This window comes from Opisthocomus hoazin, chromosome 21 (assembly GCF_030867145.1).
Source record: "Opisthocomus hoazin isolate bOpiHoa1 chromosome 21, bOpiHoa1.hap1, whole genome shotgun sequence".
NCBI lineage: Eukaryota > Metazoa > Chordata > Aves > Opisthocomiformes > Opisthocomidae > Opisthocomus > Opisthocomus hoazin.
The window spans coordinates 1,899,847-1,915,113 of record NC_134434.1 but is presented as its reverse complement, the minus strand read 5'-3'; the positions used below and the strand labels follow the sequence as shown (position 1 = coordinate 1,915,113).

Here is a 15,267-nt window from a genome sequence, read left to right as displayed (position 1 = left end):
GAGATGATGTTATCGAACCAGATGCTACAGCAAGCGGGTGGCTGAACAGCAGGTGCTGGCAGGTCGATAACGCTGTCGAAGTCCTGCTGGAGAGGAAAGCAAACAGTGCCTCTGCATCACGGGAGGTGAAATCCAGATTGTGTCCAAGGTGCTACACTACAACATCTATTAGTTACACATGTATGTGAAGCTTATTGACTGAAAGCTTTTGAAAATAGATCCATGGCACTGGTTTAACCACCCGTCTATGGCGGAAGCAATCAGAATGAGGGAAGAGGCTGCGGATGGATGGGTGAGAGGTGTGACGCTCACTGAAGTCCCGCTGAGGCAACCACACTCCACACCTCTGCGAGGGGAGATGACAACCATCTCCAAGGTGTGAACGTCAGCCGGAGTGGTCTGGACGGGTGGGCACGGTCAGCCCCCAGCCCAGCCCAAGCCGCCCTGGGCAACTGTCCCTCAGCCGGGTGGGGACCAGCGCTGTCCCCCGCTGAGAGCAGGGGTCTGGCTGTCCCAGCAGGACGCACTGACCAGGGGAAATGTCTTCCAGGGGGGCTTGGTCCTTCCACGGGGAGGTCACCCTCGGAAAGCAAGAAGCCAGCTCTCGGCAGCGGTGTCCGGGTGTCAGGGGAGGACCGCGACAGCCCCTCTCCCTCCGGGTGCCACCAGCCGGGGAGGGGGGGGTCCGGCCTTCGGGGGGCTGCCACAGGCTGCCCGGCTGCCCGCCGGCTGAGGGGAGGCCTCGGGCCCTGCCCGTGCTGAGGGGGCCGAACCGAACCGACGCGGCCTGCGGGGCCGAGGGCGGCCGGGGGCAGCGCTGCCCCCTCCTGCCGCAGCCTCGGAGGGCGGGACGGGGCGCGCCGGGCCCGCTGCTCCCCGCCCCCGGCCCGCCCCGGGGGGAAGGACCCGGCGTCTTCCCCCGTCCGGTGCCCGCCGCGGGCCTGGAGGAGGCTCCCGGAGGAGGCTCTGCGCTCCCGCCGCGGCCATGGAGACTTTCTGCGGGTCCCGCTTCTGGGTAAGCAGCGCGGCGGGGGCTGCCGCCCCCCGCCGTCTCTTCCCGCCCCGCCGGCGTCCCCCCGCTGAGGAGAGGGCTGGAGGTGGAGGTTTGCGCGGAGGGGCCGGGGGCAGCGGGGAGCAGCCCCCTCGGCGGAGAAGCGCCGTGCCCCGTCTGAGGGCCGGGGCGCGCGGGGAGGGCTCGGTCCCGCGGCTTGGGAGGGGCTGAGCCGCAGCTCCCCGGGGCCGGAGAGCCCTCCCGCGCCCGGGCGAGGAGCGGGAGCAGGGCCGGTGGCCCCTGTGGTGGTCGCCGTGCAGCGTCTCCAGGCAGAGCCGCCATCCCGCAAGAGCCCGGCCCCTCGCAGCTCTCCTCACCGCTCTGGGCCACCTCCGGGCCTCGTAGCCATGACCCTGGCTGTTGCCTTCGTCTGAGGGGTGAAGCGCTTCGCGGCTGGTGAGGTGGTGTGAGGCGGCCCGGCGTGGCCTCACGCCTCGGAGAGTGGCAGTGCCTGGCGTTGGGGTTTGGAGCCGTCGGCCGTTTGAAGGCACTGGTTGCAGCAGGGTCAGGGTTTGTAAGCAGAAAAGTTTGGAAATTGCTGGCCCGGTCTGCTCTGATGGTGAAGTGCGTGAGTGCTCGCTGGTGCCAGTGCCCGTCCCGCACGCTGTGCTGCCCAGGCGGGCGCCTCGGACCCTGTGGAGCCGTGGGGATCTGAACTGTGGTGGGTCTGGAACTGCCCGCCAAGAAATGGTTTTTGCATGTGGCTTTCTCTTTTCGATTGATCTGGCTCAAGGGGGATTTTTTTCCAAAGAAAGATGAGCAGGAGGGAAAAGGAATGTCTGAGGATGAGGCGCGGCTATAAAGCTGTGAAAGGACAGCACGAGCAGTTGGCTGTGGGGACTTAACGTTGAGCTCCATCTTCTTGATAACTAATTATCTTTCAAAACCTGTCTCAACATTACTTTTTAAAAGAGGACTTTGGCTCCTAAGCCCCTTAGGTGCATTTCTTTGTTCAGTCTCAGATTTCATTTCGAAGCGCTCTGCACGCTGTCTGCTACAACAGCTGGCAGATAACCTTGCTCAAACAAGTATTTTCACCTTTTATTTCTATTGTAAACACTTACTGAACAGGAACAAGCACAAACAGATCAACACGACTCACTAGTTTATTGATTGCCTCGAGAAGCATGTCTTTGCTTCTCCAGAAAGGCTTGTGATGCAAATATTCTTCATGGCCAAAGCTTTTGCTAACAGCTTGTTGATACATTACTGTAAAATGTTTAGGTAGTTTGGCTGGTTTTAGGTATGACATAAATGTCTCATGTCGTACTTTATGCGGTACTATCAAACTCAAGCACAGTGCCCTTTGCGGTGCTGTGTCTGGTGTATGCTGTGCTCAGATAGTGCATCCTGGTTTTAATATTGCCCTGGCTTTTCAAAAATGAATTTGCAGAAAGTGATATAAAGGTAATCCAGGGAAGGAATTTTAATTAATAAACATCTATTTACAGCAGAAATGATGGAGACATCTAAATGTGTTTAACAAAGCATAAATAGTAATAGAAAATACACCTTCAGCCTTCCTCAAAGTAATAGTGCAAATGTGATGAACCTCAGTTGTTCTGAAACATGGTAGTTTGGATTGTGAGAGGAATGCGTTTTCTGTCCAAATCTGTGAAGGAAGATGTCAGGCGTGTCTTACAAGGCTCTTGAGAAACTTCTTTTTTTTCTGTAATTATCACATCCTTATGCCTCAACATATAATATTACTAAAGAATACAAGGAGTCTGTTTGAAAAGAGAAGAGCAATCTTCCTTAAGCACGTGGACAAACTACTTAATAAATGTAGACCTGTTCTGCTGCTTTGGAATTATCCAGAGTTGTTTAGAATCAGAACAACCTTCTGTCTGTCTGTTTTTAAAAATAGTACTCAGTAACAGTGTGAGATGGAGCGTGTGTCCCGGTAACTAGCAGATTGAATGCAGCAATTAAGAGTCTTATACCCTGCTTTCGGTAGCTGGTGGTGTTTTTGCTGTTAACAAGAGTGTATACAGTGAACTGGTTTTATGAGAGATGCTAAGTGATGACCACGTGGATGACAGTCACCTTGAAATGATTTGCTGTGCAAATATGGTGTTCCATAAGAAAATACAGGCAGAGGCTTCTTATTGAAATATGTCTACAAAAGTTGGGGTTTCTCCTGCTGCTGTACTCTCGAGGGAGGAAAAAATGAGGTGAACGGCAGTTGCTGGCCTGTGCGCGCGCACTGGTGGTGTGCAGCTTTGCAGTTCAGATCAAGAACTTCATAAAATGAGAACCAGTATTCATGTTCGCTCTTTCATAGCTGATGAACTTAGACTCTTTCCCCACTTTTTGTCGAAGAAAATCTAGATGTTTGTGGAAGCTGAATGACATTCTGGTGTTAGTTTTAAAATTATTTAGAGCAAAAGGAAACATGCTGTTCCAATTTAAACAGTTCTTTGTTTTGGAGTTTAAACCAACTACAATACTTTTCTGTTAAAAAGAGGTCAGAATCAAAGCAAAACAGTTCAGAAATAGCTCATGAAAATGTTTACATTGAAATATATCAGCTTTAACAGATGATTCATTTATATTGGATTTTTTTGGCTTATCAAAAGTGTTAAGATTTCAACTCTATACCCTGATGCAGGGTGGGGAATTTTGCTGGAAATACCAGCGGGTTGGGGTTTTTTGTGTTCGTGCAGGGGCAAAATAATTTCCTGTTCAACCCATTTTAGAAATAAGAAATTAAATGAAACACTGTAGGTCATATTAGAAATCTATAAAAGCTTTTGTCTTCCGGCTACTGCTTTACCTGCTGAACATGCAATCAGCAAATCGCTAATACAAATATAGGGTGTTTTATACATGAAGTGGAGCAACCGAAATGTTATATTTTCAGAAAGCAGTATGAGCAATCTCTTCATCTGAACACTTAGCAACATACTGTCTGCTTCCATTGAGAATTTGAAGCTAATTGTTACTATCTCCTAGCAGTGTTCCCATGCGAAATGCCTGTTGGTAGGAGATGAATGCGATAGCGCCTACCGGTACAAGGCAGTCCTTAGGCGTGTTACTTACTATCGCCCATAATTACCTCCAATTTATTGTGTCACATATTTACTAAGTGATAGTAAGTGTGCTAGGTAGGTGTGCCAATTAATGTGACCCACAGTCTTTGTAGTTGAGAAGCAGATACTGGTGAATTATCGCCTATTTGTTGCTTATGACGTCCCCTGTAGTAAAACATGAGCAGTTCCTCCAAGAGGAGAACATAGTGATTTCCTAGGGCAAGTTTGCTGCAAAAGTGTTTTGGCCTAGGGACTAAACAACACAAGCATAGAAAAGCAAATTCTGTTCCGGTGTAAACACACGTTGTCTTTCTGCGGCTCAGACTTGCTGGGTGAGAAATGGCACTGTGGCTGCTACGAGGATAGAACAGAAAGTGCTCCACAGTCCTTGGGTGCTGTTGGGATGATGGATGGTATGAACACTTTAGGCTGCAGGCAGACTAAGGGCCTAGGTTTAAGCAGCAGCTTGTGGGGTTTTTTTAACAGCAGAACTAGGAAATGGGAGGACAAGTGACGCAGCGCTTCAGAGGAGAGATCACAACTTCTGGTCAGCTATGGAAGAGATCCAGGCTTGTTCCTTTTGATCGTGCTTAGCCCACAGAGTTCAGTTTCCTTGTCTACCTTGCGTTTTGGTATCCTGACATGTGTTTTTTTTCTTTTTTTTTCCCCCCATCCCTTGTGGAATGCTGGCTCCTTCTTCATCCCGAGACTCTTGAGTAACTCAACAGGAAGTTGCAGCAACTCTCAAAAGTAAACAATACCTCAGTCTTGTCTTGGAGATAATTGCGTACAAGCACCCCTTTAACATTTAGGCTTCCTTCACCTTGAGTCATGCTGTGCAATTTTGGTAGATTTGGACTAAAAGCCATGCTGCTCTCTGGAAATGCAGGATTTCTCTGGAAATCCTGTGCTGTTGGCTCGAAGTGCTACTGGTCTCCTCTCTGCGTAATTTCCCCTTTTGCTTCACCATGCTTATTTTTTTGGTAGTTCAAGATGACTTAGGGTAGTTGTAGTAAGGAAGAAATGTTTCTTTCAAGGAAGATGACAAACAGTGTACTTCTTGTAATATGTGTACGAGTTTATTAAAAAAAAACCCACAACTTATGTTATTTGGCCCTGAATTATTAATAAAACATCAGATTTCATTATATTAATTCCATTATATTTTCATCTAAATTAATTCCAGCAGAGGAAGAGTGAAGCAGAAGGTGATAGCACGTCATTTGAAAGGAGGGATTCTGCAGTAGGATGATATGGTCCGCTCTGGCTATTCTTTACATATGAGCTTCCCCTTCTGCCACACTGTGATAAACACAGAATGTTCAGTGTTTGTAGATATTTAAATGTGATGCAGATCTCCGCATAATGTTTGTTAACTGCCTCCAAGTTCAGATAACTGAGTCCCACTTCTACAAATCTCTTCACAAACGATCGCGTCAGGTATCTGTGTTCTTCCTCATACTAGGTAAGCAGTCAAAATAGGTAACTTCAATGGTCTCTTCAGACATCAGATTTATGAAGTTATGCTCTCTCAAAGAGTAGCTGTGTTGGTAACATCTTGAACTTAAAAGCAATGAAGTACTCAAGCTCAAATCCTCCAAGATTTTAAGATTCTTGAATTGGGTTGAATGAAAACTATCGTTAAAGGATTTGGGCTTCAGTTTCTCAATGTCAAGAGCAGTATAAATGAATATTTGTCATTAGATGTGGAGTATTATCCAGGACCTGTTAGCATTCATCTGTGTGTAAATGGCGTAATAGACTGTATTTGAATCTGTTGGGAAAGAAAAAGTCTGGATTTGAGAGTGGTGGGCGAAGCTTAATACCAGTGAAAGCTGCCAATGTAAAGGATTTATGGAGTCCTTCAATGACAGTGTCGATTATCGAAGCTCATGAAAATGACATTCATTTCAGTAGAACATGGGAATGTGATTGTTCATGTTTTCCAAGGAAAGCAATCATTGCTGTTTCCTTGAAATCAGCACGCTGACGGGTCAAACAACAGTACAGTCCTCAGTGCAGGAGAATGGGGCAGCTGATAAAATTGTCACCACCCACATCTGACCAACGTGGTTGAGTCACTTCTGGAATTCGTGGTTGCAATTGTGGAATTGCAGGAAAAAGGATTTTTAGGGGGAAAAAAATGCCCAAGGGGAGAAGAATCTGTTTTTGCTTAGGTGCACTGCGGCTTTGTGGGAGATGCTTCACAAAGAACTTCTGGACACGGAAGCCTGCTTGTCCGTCCCTTCCACGTGTTTCCTGGGGGTGGGACAGTAAAACTTGAGGATGCTGTGAGATGGGGCAGATGGTAAGGAGGCAAGGTCCCACCTGGCTTTAATAGAGGATTAAAACCCCACAGGGAGACTTTTCTCTGTAGCAAAACTCAAGGTCACGCATGTTCTTCAGCTTTCAACACAACCGTGTCTCCCGGGTCACATCTCTGACCGTCATGGTGTAGCTGGTAGATGTAGTGTCTGGGACTTAGGAATGCTGTAAAGTTTCCCTCCTGAAAAGAAACAATCTCTGAAATAAAATCTGAGTCATGTGAGGAGCTCCTTAAAGTGGAGCTTATTTAATCGCTACAGTTAAGAATGTAAAGCATTTTGAGATGGGCCTGACGTACCTGGTAGGCAAATTGCTGTGCTACTGGAGACATAATCCTTTCCTTTCTACGAGTGTAAATTTCTAATGTATTAAAATGAGGAGACTATTACTGTTTAAAATTTAATTTTAAAAAAATTCCTCTGAGAAACCTATTAAATGGGATCTTTGGTTCTTTCCAGTAAGCTAATGATCCATTTGTCTCCTGGTACTGCTGTGAATCTGATGGGCCATTACCCAGTCACGCGTCATTTGGCTGAGCTGGGGGAGAGCACAGCGGCAAGCAGCCAGAGATCTTCCCAGGAATGCGTTCAGGCTTCTGTACAACCAACAGCCTTGCTTCTGTGCTCGGCCTGTGAGAGCTGGCACCTTGTCCCTGTGCTAATCTCACGGCAGCAGGAGGGTTGAAGTCAGTGTAATAAAACTTAGATATTTTACAGTAATGTCACGTGCTGGTGTCATAAAGCTTTGAACTGGGACAGAATAAGAAATGAAGGGGGGGAGAGAGAAAAACTATTTCCTGGGATTTGTTTCAAAACATCAAAGTCGTTTAGTTTCAGAAGTAATAATTTATTTTTTACTTTCTGAAGCTTTCTGAGAATACAGAAATACATTTGATGCTAGTGCAATTAAAAAAAAGAAGAATAAGTCTTATTTCTTCCTTTGGTATCTCTCCTTTCCCCCCACTTGAGTGACTTGCATTCTAGAGTCTCCTTCACCTCTTAGATGTGCAATCTTTTTTGTTTCTCTTTGTTATTATGTACATTTGGACACATGGAAAAGTAAAAGGGGAGAAACTCTTCACATTCTGGATATCATCTTTTTATTACAGTAAGGGGAGGTGGGAGCAGGCAAAGTGAAACAAAAAGCATAAAAAAAGGTTTATGCTTTTATGCCTTGTCTCCTTTGAAAAAGAAAGGTGTGTCTTCTGGGGGAAGTAGTTTACTACTGGAAGATCTGTCAGGTGGAAAATTGTGGCCAGTGGTAATCTTCATATGCAGCAATGCTATTTTGTCTGCGTCTTTTTTCCCTTAGTTCTCCTGCCCTGATATGGAGTTGCTACTTCTTGCTTATGTGTTCTGTCGCTTTCCACGTTTAAGCCTCTTTATGTGTGAAAGTTCTGACTCCTTTGAGTTTTTGAAGCGTGGTTTTTGTAAGCGTGTTGTGACTGGGCCACTGTGGCCTTACAATGGTTCTTTAGGCATGGCGCTGCTCTCTCCGTACTAGCACTGTCTGGGCAGATTCACTTGCAGGGTGTTTGTACAGACCATAGATAAACATGATTCTTTTAGAAATAGGGGTTTTCTGGGTGTCAAAAATCAAGTTTTAAGCTTCAGGTTTACATTGTGTGGTTGATATTGGAGTGAAGCTGTGCATACAATTGGCTTGGGATAAAACTATATACCAGGACAATGCTGCCTTTCCTTCGATTTCTCTTGATTAACATATTTCCTTTTCTATAGTTCCCTGATCCGATCTTTTCCTTATCTCTGAATTTTTTGCCTTTGCAACACTGAAGGCCAGCCTTCTTTTTAAGAAGGGAAGAGAAGAGAGAGTAGCTGAGAGGATGGAGGAGGTATGGGAGCAGACGCTTCCCACAGATGCTACACGTAGTGGGGCTTTGTGAGCCCTGTTTCTCTCTGCATCTACTGCTATGGTTTAGGGCCAGCTGTGGATCTCGCTCTTTCCTGAGTAAAAATGAAATAAGTAGGTCTGTGGACTGAGAGATGAGTACAGTTTGTACAAATTAACTCTGCAAGTGTAGGTAGAGTGTAACACTCGCCTGTGTTAGGTGAACTTAGGTCAGTTTTGTGAGTGATAAACCAGGCTTGATCTTGGCATTCAAGCTCATCAGCACCCAGAGTCTGTCCTTGCCCTCTAGCCTGCCAACGCATTTAACTTCTTGGCGCATCCCTGGTGGGTGACCCTGCAGCTGAAGAGTGTGACCAACCTTGGACACTCGAGATGACCGGTCACCTTTGTATCCTGCCCCACCAAACGCCCATGCTGCTGTCATGTTAAAGGCAGCCTTGCCCATGCACTGGAATCTCGTTATCGCTGCAGTCAATTTGGCGGTTCCAGCGCCTGCTAGGCAGGCGGCGTGCCAGATTATGACGATGTTCTTTTTTTGTGACAATCCCTTTTATTATTATTGTACATCCGCCCAACTGGATGGGCCAGCTTAAAATGGAGCAGTCAGGCTGGGAAGGGGAGAAAATAAAGCAGGGACCATCTTGTTTGCAGGTGTTTCAGCTGTTGCTGCCTGTTCTTGAGCTATGTTCATTATGATTCTTGGATTTACCTTGTTCCTTTCAACTGAAAGGAGATGGCGTGGCTCAAATTAAGGCTATTCCCCCGCACCCATCATTACGCTGGGCTGAAATACAGCAGCCCGCTCCTTTATTTGTACTTGCACAAGGCCATAGGAAGGGCCTTTGATGATGCAGTTTACAATGTTTTATCTGCAACAGTATATAGCTTTGATCAATTCTAAAAGACAGCCAAGGACTTTCTTCTGCTGAAAGAATGATCCTGTTTCCTTTTCCTGTCAATCCTGCTTTTGGCTCATGAAGCGCTCGTACCTCTGCGGTTGCACTATGCCTTCCCCTCTGCAAGTCAATACATGTCCCTCTGTCCGAGCAAGACGACTGACTGCTACTAAAACAGTTAAAGTAGGTGGATTTTACTTTAGGTGTATGTTGTCTTAGATGCAGGTATTTCCTGTGGTCAGCTTCTACTTTACTATCTCTCTTAAGCTGCAGGTGTGTTTCTGAAAGCCCCATTTTCCAGGATCCCGTGACTGTGGCAGAAGACGAACCTACTTTTTTTTTCATCCTGCCTCATGTTTATTCATGATGGCAGAGAAGCTGTGAACTTTTGCTTTTAAAACTCAAAAACTAAAAGGAGAAGAGAGAGAAACTTACTGTTTTGTTTAGTACTTGTCACTAAGCCCGTACCTTGATTTTTGCATGTCTGGTCCACACTTCTCTAGTGCATTGTGTGGTTGGTACCATTGGTACCATGAAACTTCAGCTGAAGCAAAAACCTGTGACTAGTTACTCCGTGACCGTAAACTAGCTCGTGTAGGCTATGAACTTGTCCCAAATCTATTTGATCTATTAAAATAAACTGTGAAAGAAAGTTCAGTGCCCTGCATGGTGTCCTTCACTAGTGTAGGTAAACTGTTGTAGTGTGCTTTGTAAACAGAAAAATACTGTTTCTGGTTATTAACTGTGTAGTTCATGCAGTAGTGTAAATGCTTACAACCTTTCAACCCCACCTTTTTTCCAAGCAATATTGCTGTGGTCTTGCAGTGGAGAATGTTGTTCTCTTGCCCTGCCTCAAAGGGGGTGGTGGAGGGGGAAGGTTGTTCGTGTAATCATGTGAAGGAATTGAGTTGGGCAGCAGTCACTGTGGGTTAGTGAAGCGTGTTACTCCTTCTGTGCGTAAGGGTGAAATTGTTCCTTTGGAAACCTAAGTGGATTATCTTGCTCTGAAAAGGCCATTTGAAACTGGCAGCCTTCTGGAGGCCTGGAGCAGAGCACTTGCTTGCATTTGTGCTCTAAAATGATTGCTAGAGTTTGCCCAGAAGAGCTTACCAGCAGTGATGAAGCAGAGCAGACGGACAACAGCTGGAAGCGGGAAGTGAGGCGTGGAGAGGCTGAGCTGGAGCCTGTGCTGTAGCTACAACTGAGCCCTGGTAGTTTTTGGTGTTGCGGTTCAGACCTCTAACTGCAGAGCCATCCTTGTGCTTGGGAGGAGGCTGTGCAGTAGAGCCAAGAGAAAACCAACTTTTTTTTGCTTTGATTTGTTTTTTTGTTTTTGCCAGGCTGTGCAAGTGAAACTCACTGGCAGGATATCTACCATAACTAGGGGCAAAAGAAAGGCAGGAAGATTCTCCTCTGCGTTTAGGTTCTCACTAACAATTTCTTCTACAAGAGATACCATTTCCATGTTTGTTTACTGCAGGGAAGCATTGTTACTTTCAGTTATTCACTTCCCTGTCTTTTACTCTTTGCGTGTAGCTTCCCAGTCAGCTTTGCAGTTTGATTTTTAATCTTAAATAGCGTGCCAGCTAGTGATAACTGACACAGAATGAGCGATATGGCATGTGTTAACCTTGGGTAGAGTGTGAATGAAATCAACGCAATGGCCTTCACTTTCCCAGCAGATAAAGAATGAATTTGTGTTTCCTGTGCTTTTCCCAATCCTTTTTGCTGTGTAGAAACTTAGAGAGAAATGTATTAATTTATCCATTGAATGAAGATAACTGCTTGAGACTACAGATGATGTTGTTAGTCTTCCCTAGGATTTGGAGGCATGCTGTTGCTGGCTGTTTGAGGAGCATTACTGCAGCATCAGGGTAAAGCCAGTGTGAGGCACTTTTATTTTAAATTTCTGTAGTGGAGTAGGAGTTGGTTTAGACTTGAACCCAAGACCGGAACCCCAGCTGGTCTTTTTCAGCAGGCTCTCTTAACATCATCCTTGGGGTTTGGGAAATGGATAGACAGGAATTTCCCTGTTCCTGTTTTTCAGCCTAGCTTTAGGTTTTCTGTTTGATCCTCCTTTCTTTGAAAGCTGTAAGGGATGATGTGCAAGACACCCAAGATATGTTGCGTCGAACTTTTGTTTCCTTTAAGTGCGTTACCAGTTTTAAGGATGGTGTTTTCAATAGCAGTATTCTTTTCCAGAGGGAAAAGTACCAAGTATTAGAGTAGATTTAATGTTGCTCAGAGCTTCCCCTGTTGAATACCTTCCCTTAAATGAAGGTCGTTTATTTAAAACTGCTCATCTAAATGTAAGTCCTGCTGCACAGATGGCCCTTACTACAAGGGTTGTGTTTATCCAGAGACTGTGGCTGGTGTGATGGGTATGACTGAAAGCTGCTACAAGGGGCAACGCCAATGATATTCTTAACTGATCAACAGAAAGCCCCATTGATTTAGAAGTTTTGGACTCCAGGGGACCCCTTGCCCGCTGTGAAGCTGTAACAAGCATCTCTAATGTCTTCCCATGGATGCTGGCATTGCATTTAAGTGTTATTACAGGATTAAGTTGTGTGTCTAGGGTTTCGGTACGGCCTTGCAGAAATACCAGCCTGCTGTATCTCACCAGCAGAGCCTCCAGCCTGATCCAAGACACCACATCCAAGGAAATCCTGCTGCGTACAGACAGCGGCCGCAGAGCTCTTGGCAGCCTGCGTGCAGGGAGAAGCTGCTGCCGAGTGTTCGCACACCATTCCAGGAGCCGCACGCCCACCACCCCAGACTTTCACTGCCGGAACCGGAGTCCCTTGGCAGCGGGTGGCTCCCGGGAGCTGGCAGGTGCCGCTTTGCAACTTCCCCACACACACACACTCGCTCTTGGGTGCTTCCTTGTCCCTCAGGGTCAACCCTAGTTTTCCTGGAGCAGAGTCTTCGACACGACATACACCAGACAAATTTATTGAGCGGTGCAGCGGTGTAAAACAGCTCGAGCTGGGTGCCTCTGGAGAGGGAACCTGAACCAAGAAATCCCTGGACAATGACACCCTTACAACCTAAGCTCCCCCCCTGCAGGAGTTCTCCGTGTGGTGTCCAAGCAGCAGCTGATCCAATGGTGTTACTTGAGTCTGGAGGCTGCTGTCCCTCGTTGGGCCCCTTCATCATCTCCGGTCAGGCTGAAGAGTGTTCCCTTATCTTCTGAGAGGCCCTGCTGCTGTCGGTGGGTGACTTAACTCCCTTATCTTCTAGCTGGAACCGAGTCCTTGGGGCCCTCCTTCACTGGGCTTGGGCAGGGTTCAGTGGAAGTTCACTGTGTCCAGGTGGCAGATTCACAGTGTGCAGCCTAAGGCTTCAGCGAAGTTAGCCACTACTGTTAAGCAAGTTAGTTATGCAAATATACCTATATATATGAGTGATATACCAGAACACAAAATAGCGATGACTCTCACATTTTGACTAGTTTTTTTCTATAACAGCCTGGAGGGGCCACGGAGCAATGGGACTCTGGATTAAGAAGAGGTCACTCCATAAAGACTTGCTTGTGGGGGAGCGAGCTGAAAGCCATGTTAGCTGTGGTGGGCATGCTGGCTGTTACAGTTTCCCTGGGAGGAGTCTCTTAGAGAAAGTGGTGTTTCCCAACATGTGCTGCTGAGTATTTCCCCCTTGTGAGATGCCTGGTGATGGGTCACCCCGGCTCTGGATCGCAGAGTGTTTTCAGTGGGCTTTCATTGAAGGGGACCCTGAGGCAGAGCTGAGGTGCATGGAGGAAGGCAAGCGGCTCCCAGGACAGCAGTCATGAGCTGAGGAATGCGTGTGCTATCCAACATAAGCATATTAGGCCTCTTTCAGTAGAAAGTCCAAAGAAAACCCTCAAACCCAAACCACCCAAGGTGGGTTTTTTCAACCTCAATCAGAATGGGACACAAGAAACATTTAAACTTGCTCAGCTTACTGGGACAGAGTTCACAATATGGAAGGGCAAAGCTGGATTAAAGCAGGTGCCTTAAAGATAGGAATCAAATAGCTGGTGTGTCCCACCAGCTGGTGCTTCGTGTGTTTGTTCTCAAGGGTGGAGTTCCATAACCGTACTACTGAATTGAAGGTATTTAGTAATGTTTAACAATGTTGGCTTGGTCAGGATGGATTGTATGAAGACTTCGTGTCATATTCTGACTCAAAATGAGTTGTTTAGGGTTGGAGTGGGTGTTGGAATATGTGCTGTCAGTGTGGTGATTTGTAAAGCCATGAAGTGGAGCTGCCAGCTCTGTGAAAACAGATCCAGCTTAGTAAGAAATGTGGTAGGAAAAGCAAGTTTCAGATTCCCAGATTTAAAGGTAATAATAATAACAATAAATCATAGCAGAGTTCCTGCTGCATGGCAAAAAGCATGGCAGCATTCCTCCACTGTGGTCCACTCTTAGGGGGGGCAAGTAATTTGCGTGCAGTTACACTACTTAAATGTTTCGGGTACTGTGTCTTCTAACAGGAACCCCTCTCGCTGTATTCAAGGATGAAAAGAGTCTGCTCTCAGAAAACACCAATTCGTTGAAAGGGAAACTTTTTACAGAAAGAGATCTGTTCCAGGAAAGCTTATTTATCTGGTCCAGGATGGAACTGGACCAGGCAGAACATTCCCAAGATAGCTGGTAGTCAGGTCCGTCACCTTGGACATAAGTTTCTCCTTCAGTCCATATCCCCGTTTCCTACGTGCCATAGAAGTAGTAAGCTCTTGTTGGTCATCACGTGGGCGCTGCTTCTCGTACTTTCACATAATTCTAGAAGGGTTCCACTTTTATTCTCAGGGATAATTCAACAGAATCTCAAAATCCTATGTGTTGTGGGTTTTTTTAGGACAGAATTTTTGTTTTCTGGCCAGCTGTATTTATACATTCAGAAATGCAAGTCCTCTGCCTTGTTTAAATAAGAGTTAATGAAAACCTTTAAATGGTTTGGCAGCCAGACAGTGTGTGTCTTGGATACAATAGTCAGCTTGTGTTCAGTCTGAAGTTAATGGACATCTGGGGCAGTTTCTAGGTTGCATTCAGACAGAAAGCCATTTCTGGACATTTTGGTCTTACAGGAAAGGCTTAAATTAAGAGTGCCCCCCCCCCCCCCCCCCCAACTTTTCCCTTAAACAGAATCTTTGTTTTATTCTGTGCCCAGTCATTGCTATTATTCCTCAGCTTTCCTTTTCCAGGATTTTTTCCCGCAAGCAAAAGAAGCACAATTGCAAGCATACTGAAGACATTGTTAAACCACATGTAATTTCAAGAGTAAATTAGTATTTTGCTGAATAGATGACAGTAGATAAACTCCTGCCTTGGAACTAAAGAGCTCTTCAGCTCCGAACTTCTAGAGGGCATTTCCTGCCCCAGGCAGGGTAGCTGCTAGGGGAGCTTATTGTGTTAGAGATGTGGAAGCATTTTGATGATGAGCTGAAAATGGGTGCTCTGTAAGCGTTATCTTCCTTTCTGGCGCCAGAGACCTGCTTGCTGGAGGAGTACGCAGAACCAGTTTGAATGTCAGGCTGGAGTTTTGTATGGATTTGATTCTGTGTTTGAATTGCAATGTGATTGCCCCTGTGAGGTTGATCTGTTGCTGAAGTTTCCCCCAGGTGTGGACAAGCCTGTTCAGGTAAATGGGAATATTTCTGTTCCCCTGGCCCACGCTGGGTGCTTGCGTGGCTCCAAAAGAACCATTCTCGGCTGGAGAGGCACTAACTCTGTGGCGTTAAAGGGTGGAATTCAAATGTGCAGCTAAGGGGTTTGTGCCACCTTGCACAACTTCCAGGGGTTTCATTTGTGCCGGAGCTGAAGTACTGGGTGACAAACGTCACGGTTCAGCCAAACCATCCTGCAGCCTGCCAAGGCTTTGTAGTTCCGTTACACTTACGAGCTCTTTCGAGTGTATGTGGACTGATGCAGTGATGCATGTCCCTGCTGACAGATCATCACCGGATCGAAAGGTTATTAGCAGATTGTGGCTCTTCAGTTCTCCAAAAATCAGCCATGGCTTTCAGCATTCGGTCTCTTTTGTACTGATAAACCAAAGCAGGTGTGGAAATACTGTTGAAGAATTCGTAGTCAGGCTAGTCAGTCAT

At 46.3% G+C, this 15,267-nt stretch overlaps 1 protein-coding gene across 3 annotated transcripts in view; it reads left to right on the top strand.

Moving 5' to 3' along the window:
* The first annotated feature begins 936 nt into the window (after nt 1-936).
* Nucleotides 937-15,267, top strand: part of ABCC3 (ATP binding cassette subfamily C member 3) — a 51,010-nt gene continuing 36,679 nt past the window's right edge. For 2 of the 3 annotated variants that reach the window (XM_075440693.1, XM_075440695.1), the window contains exon 1: nt 938-1,015. In XM_075440693.1, the coding sequence (XP_075296808.1) occupies nt 986-1,015 (30 nt within the window). In that variant the 5' untranslated portion in view covers nt 938-985. Of the gene's footprint in view, nt 1,016-15,267 lie in introns of all 3 variants that reach the window. The other variant, XM_075440694.1, reaches the window with a different exon arrangement.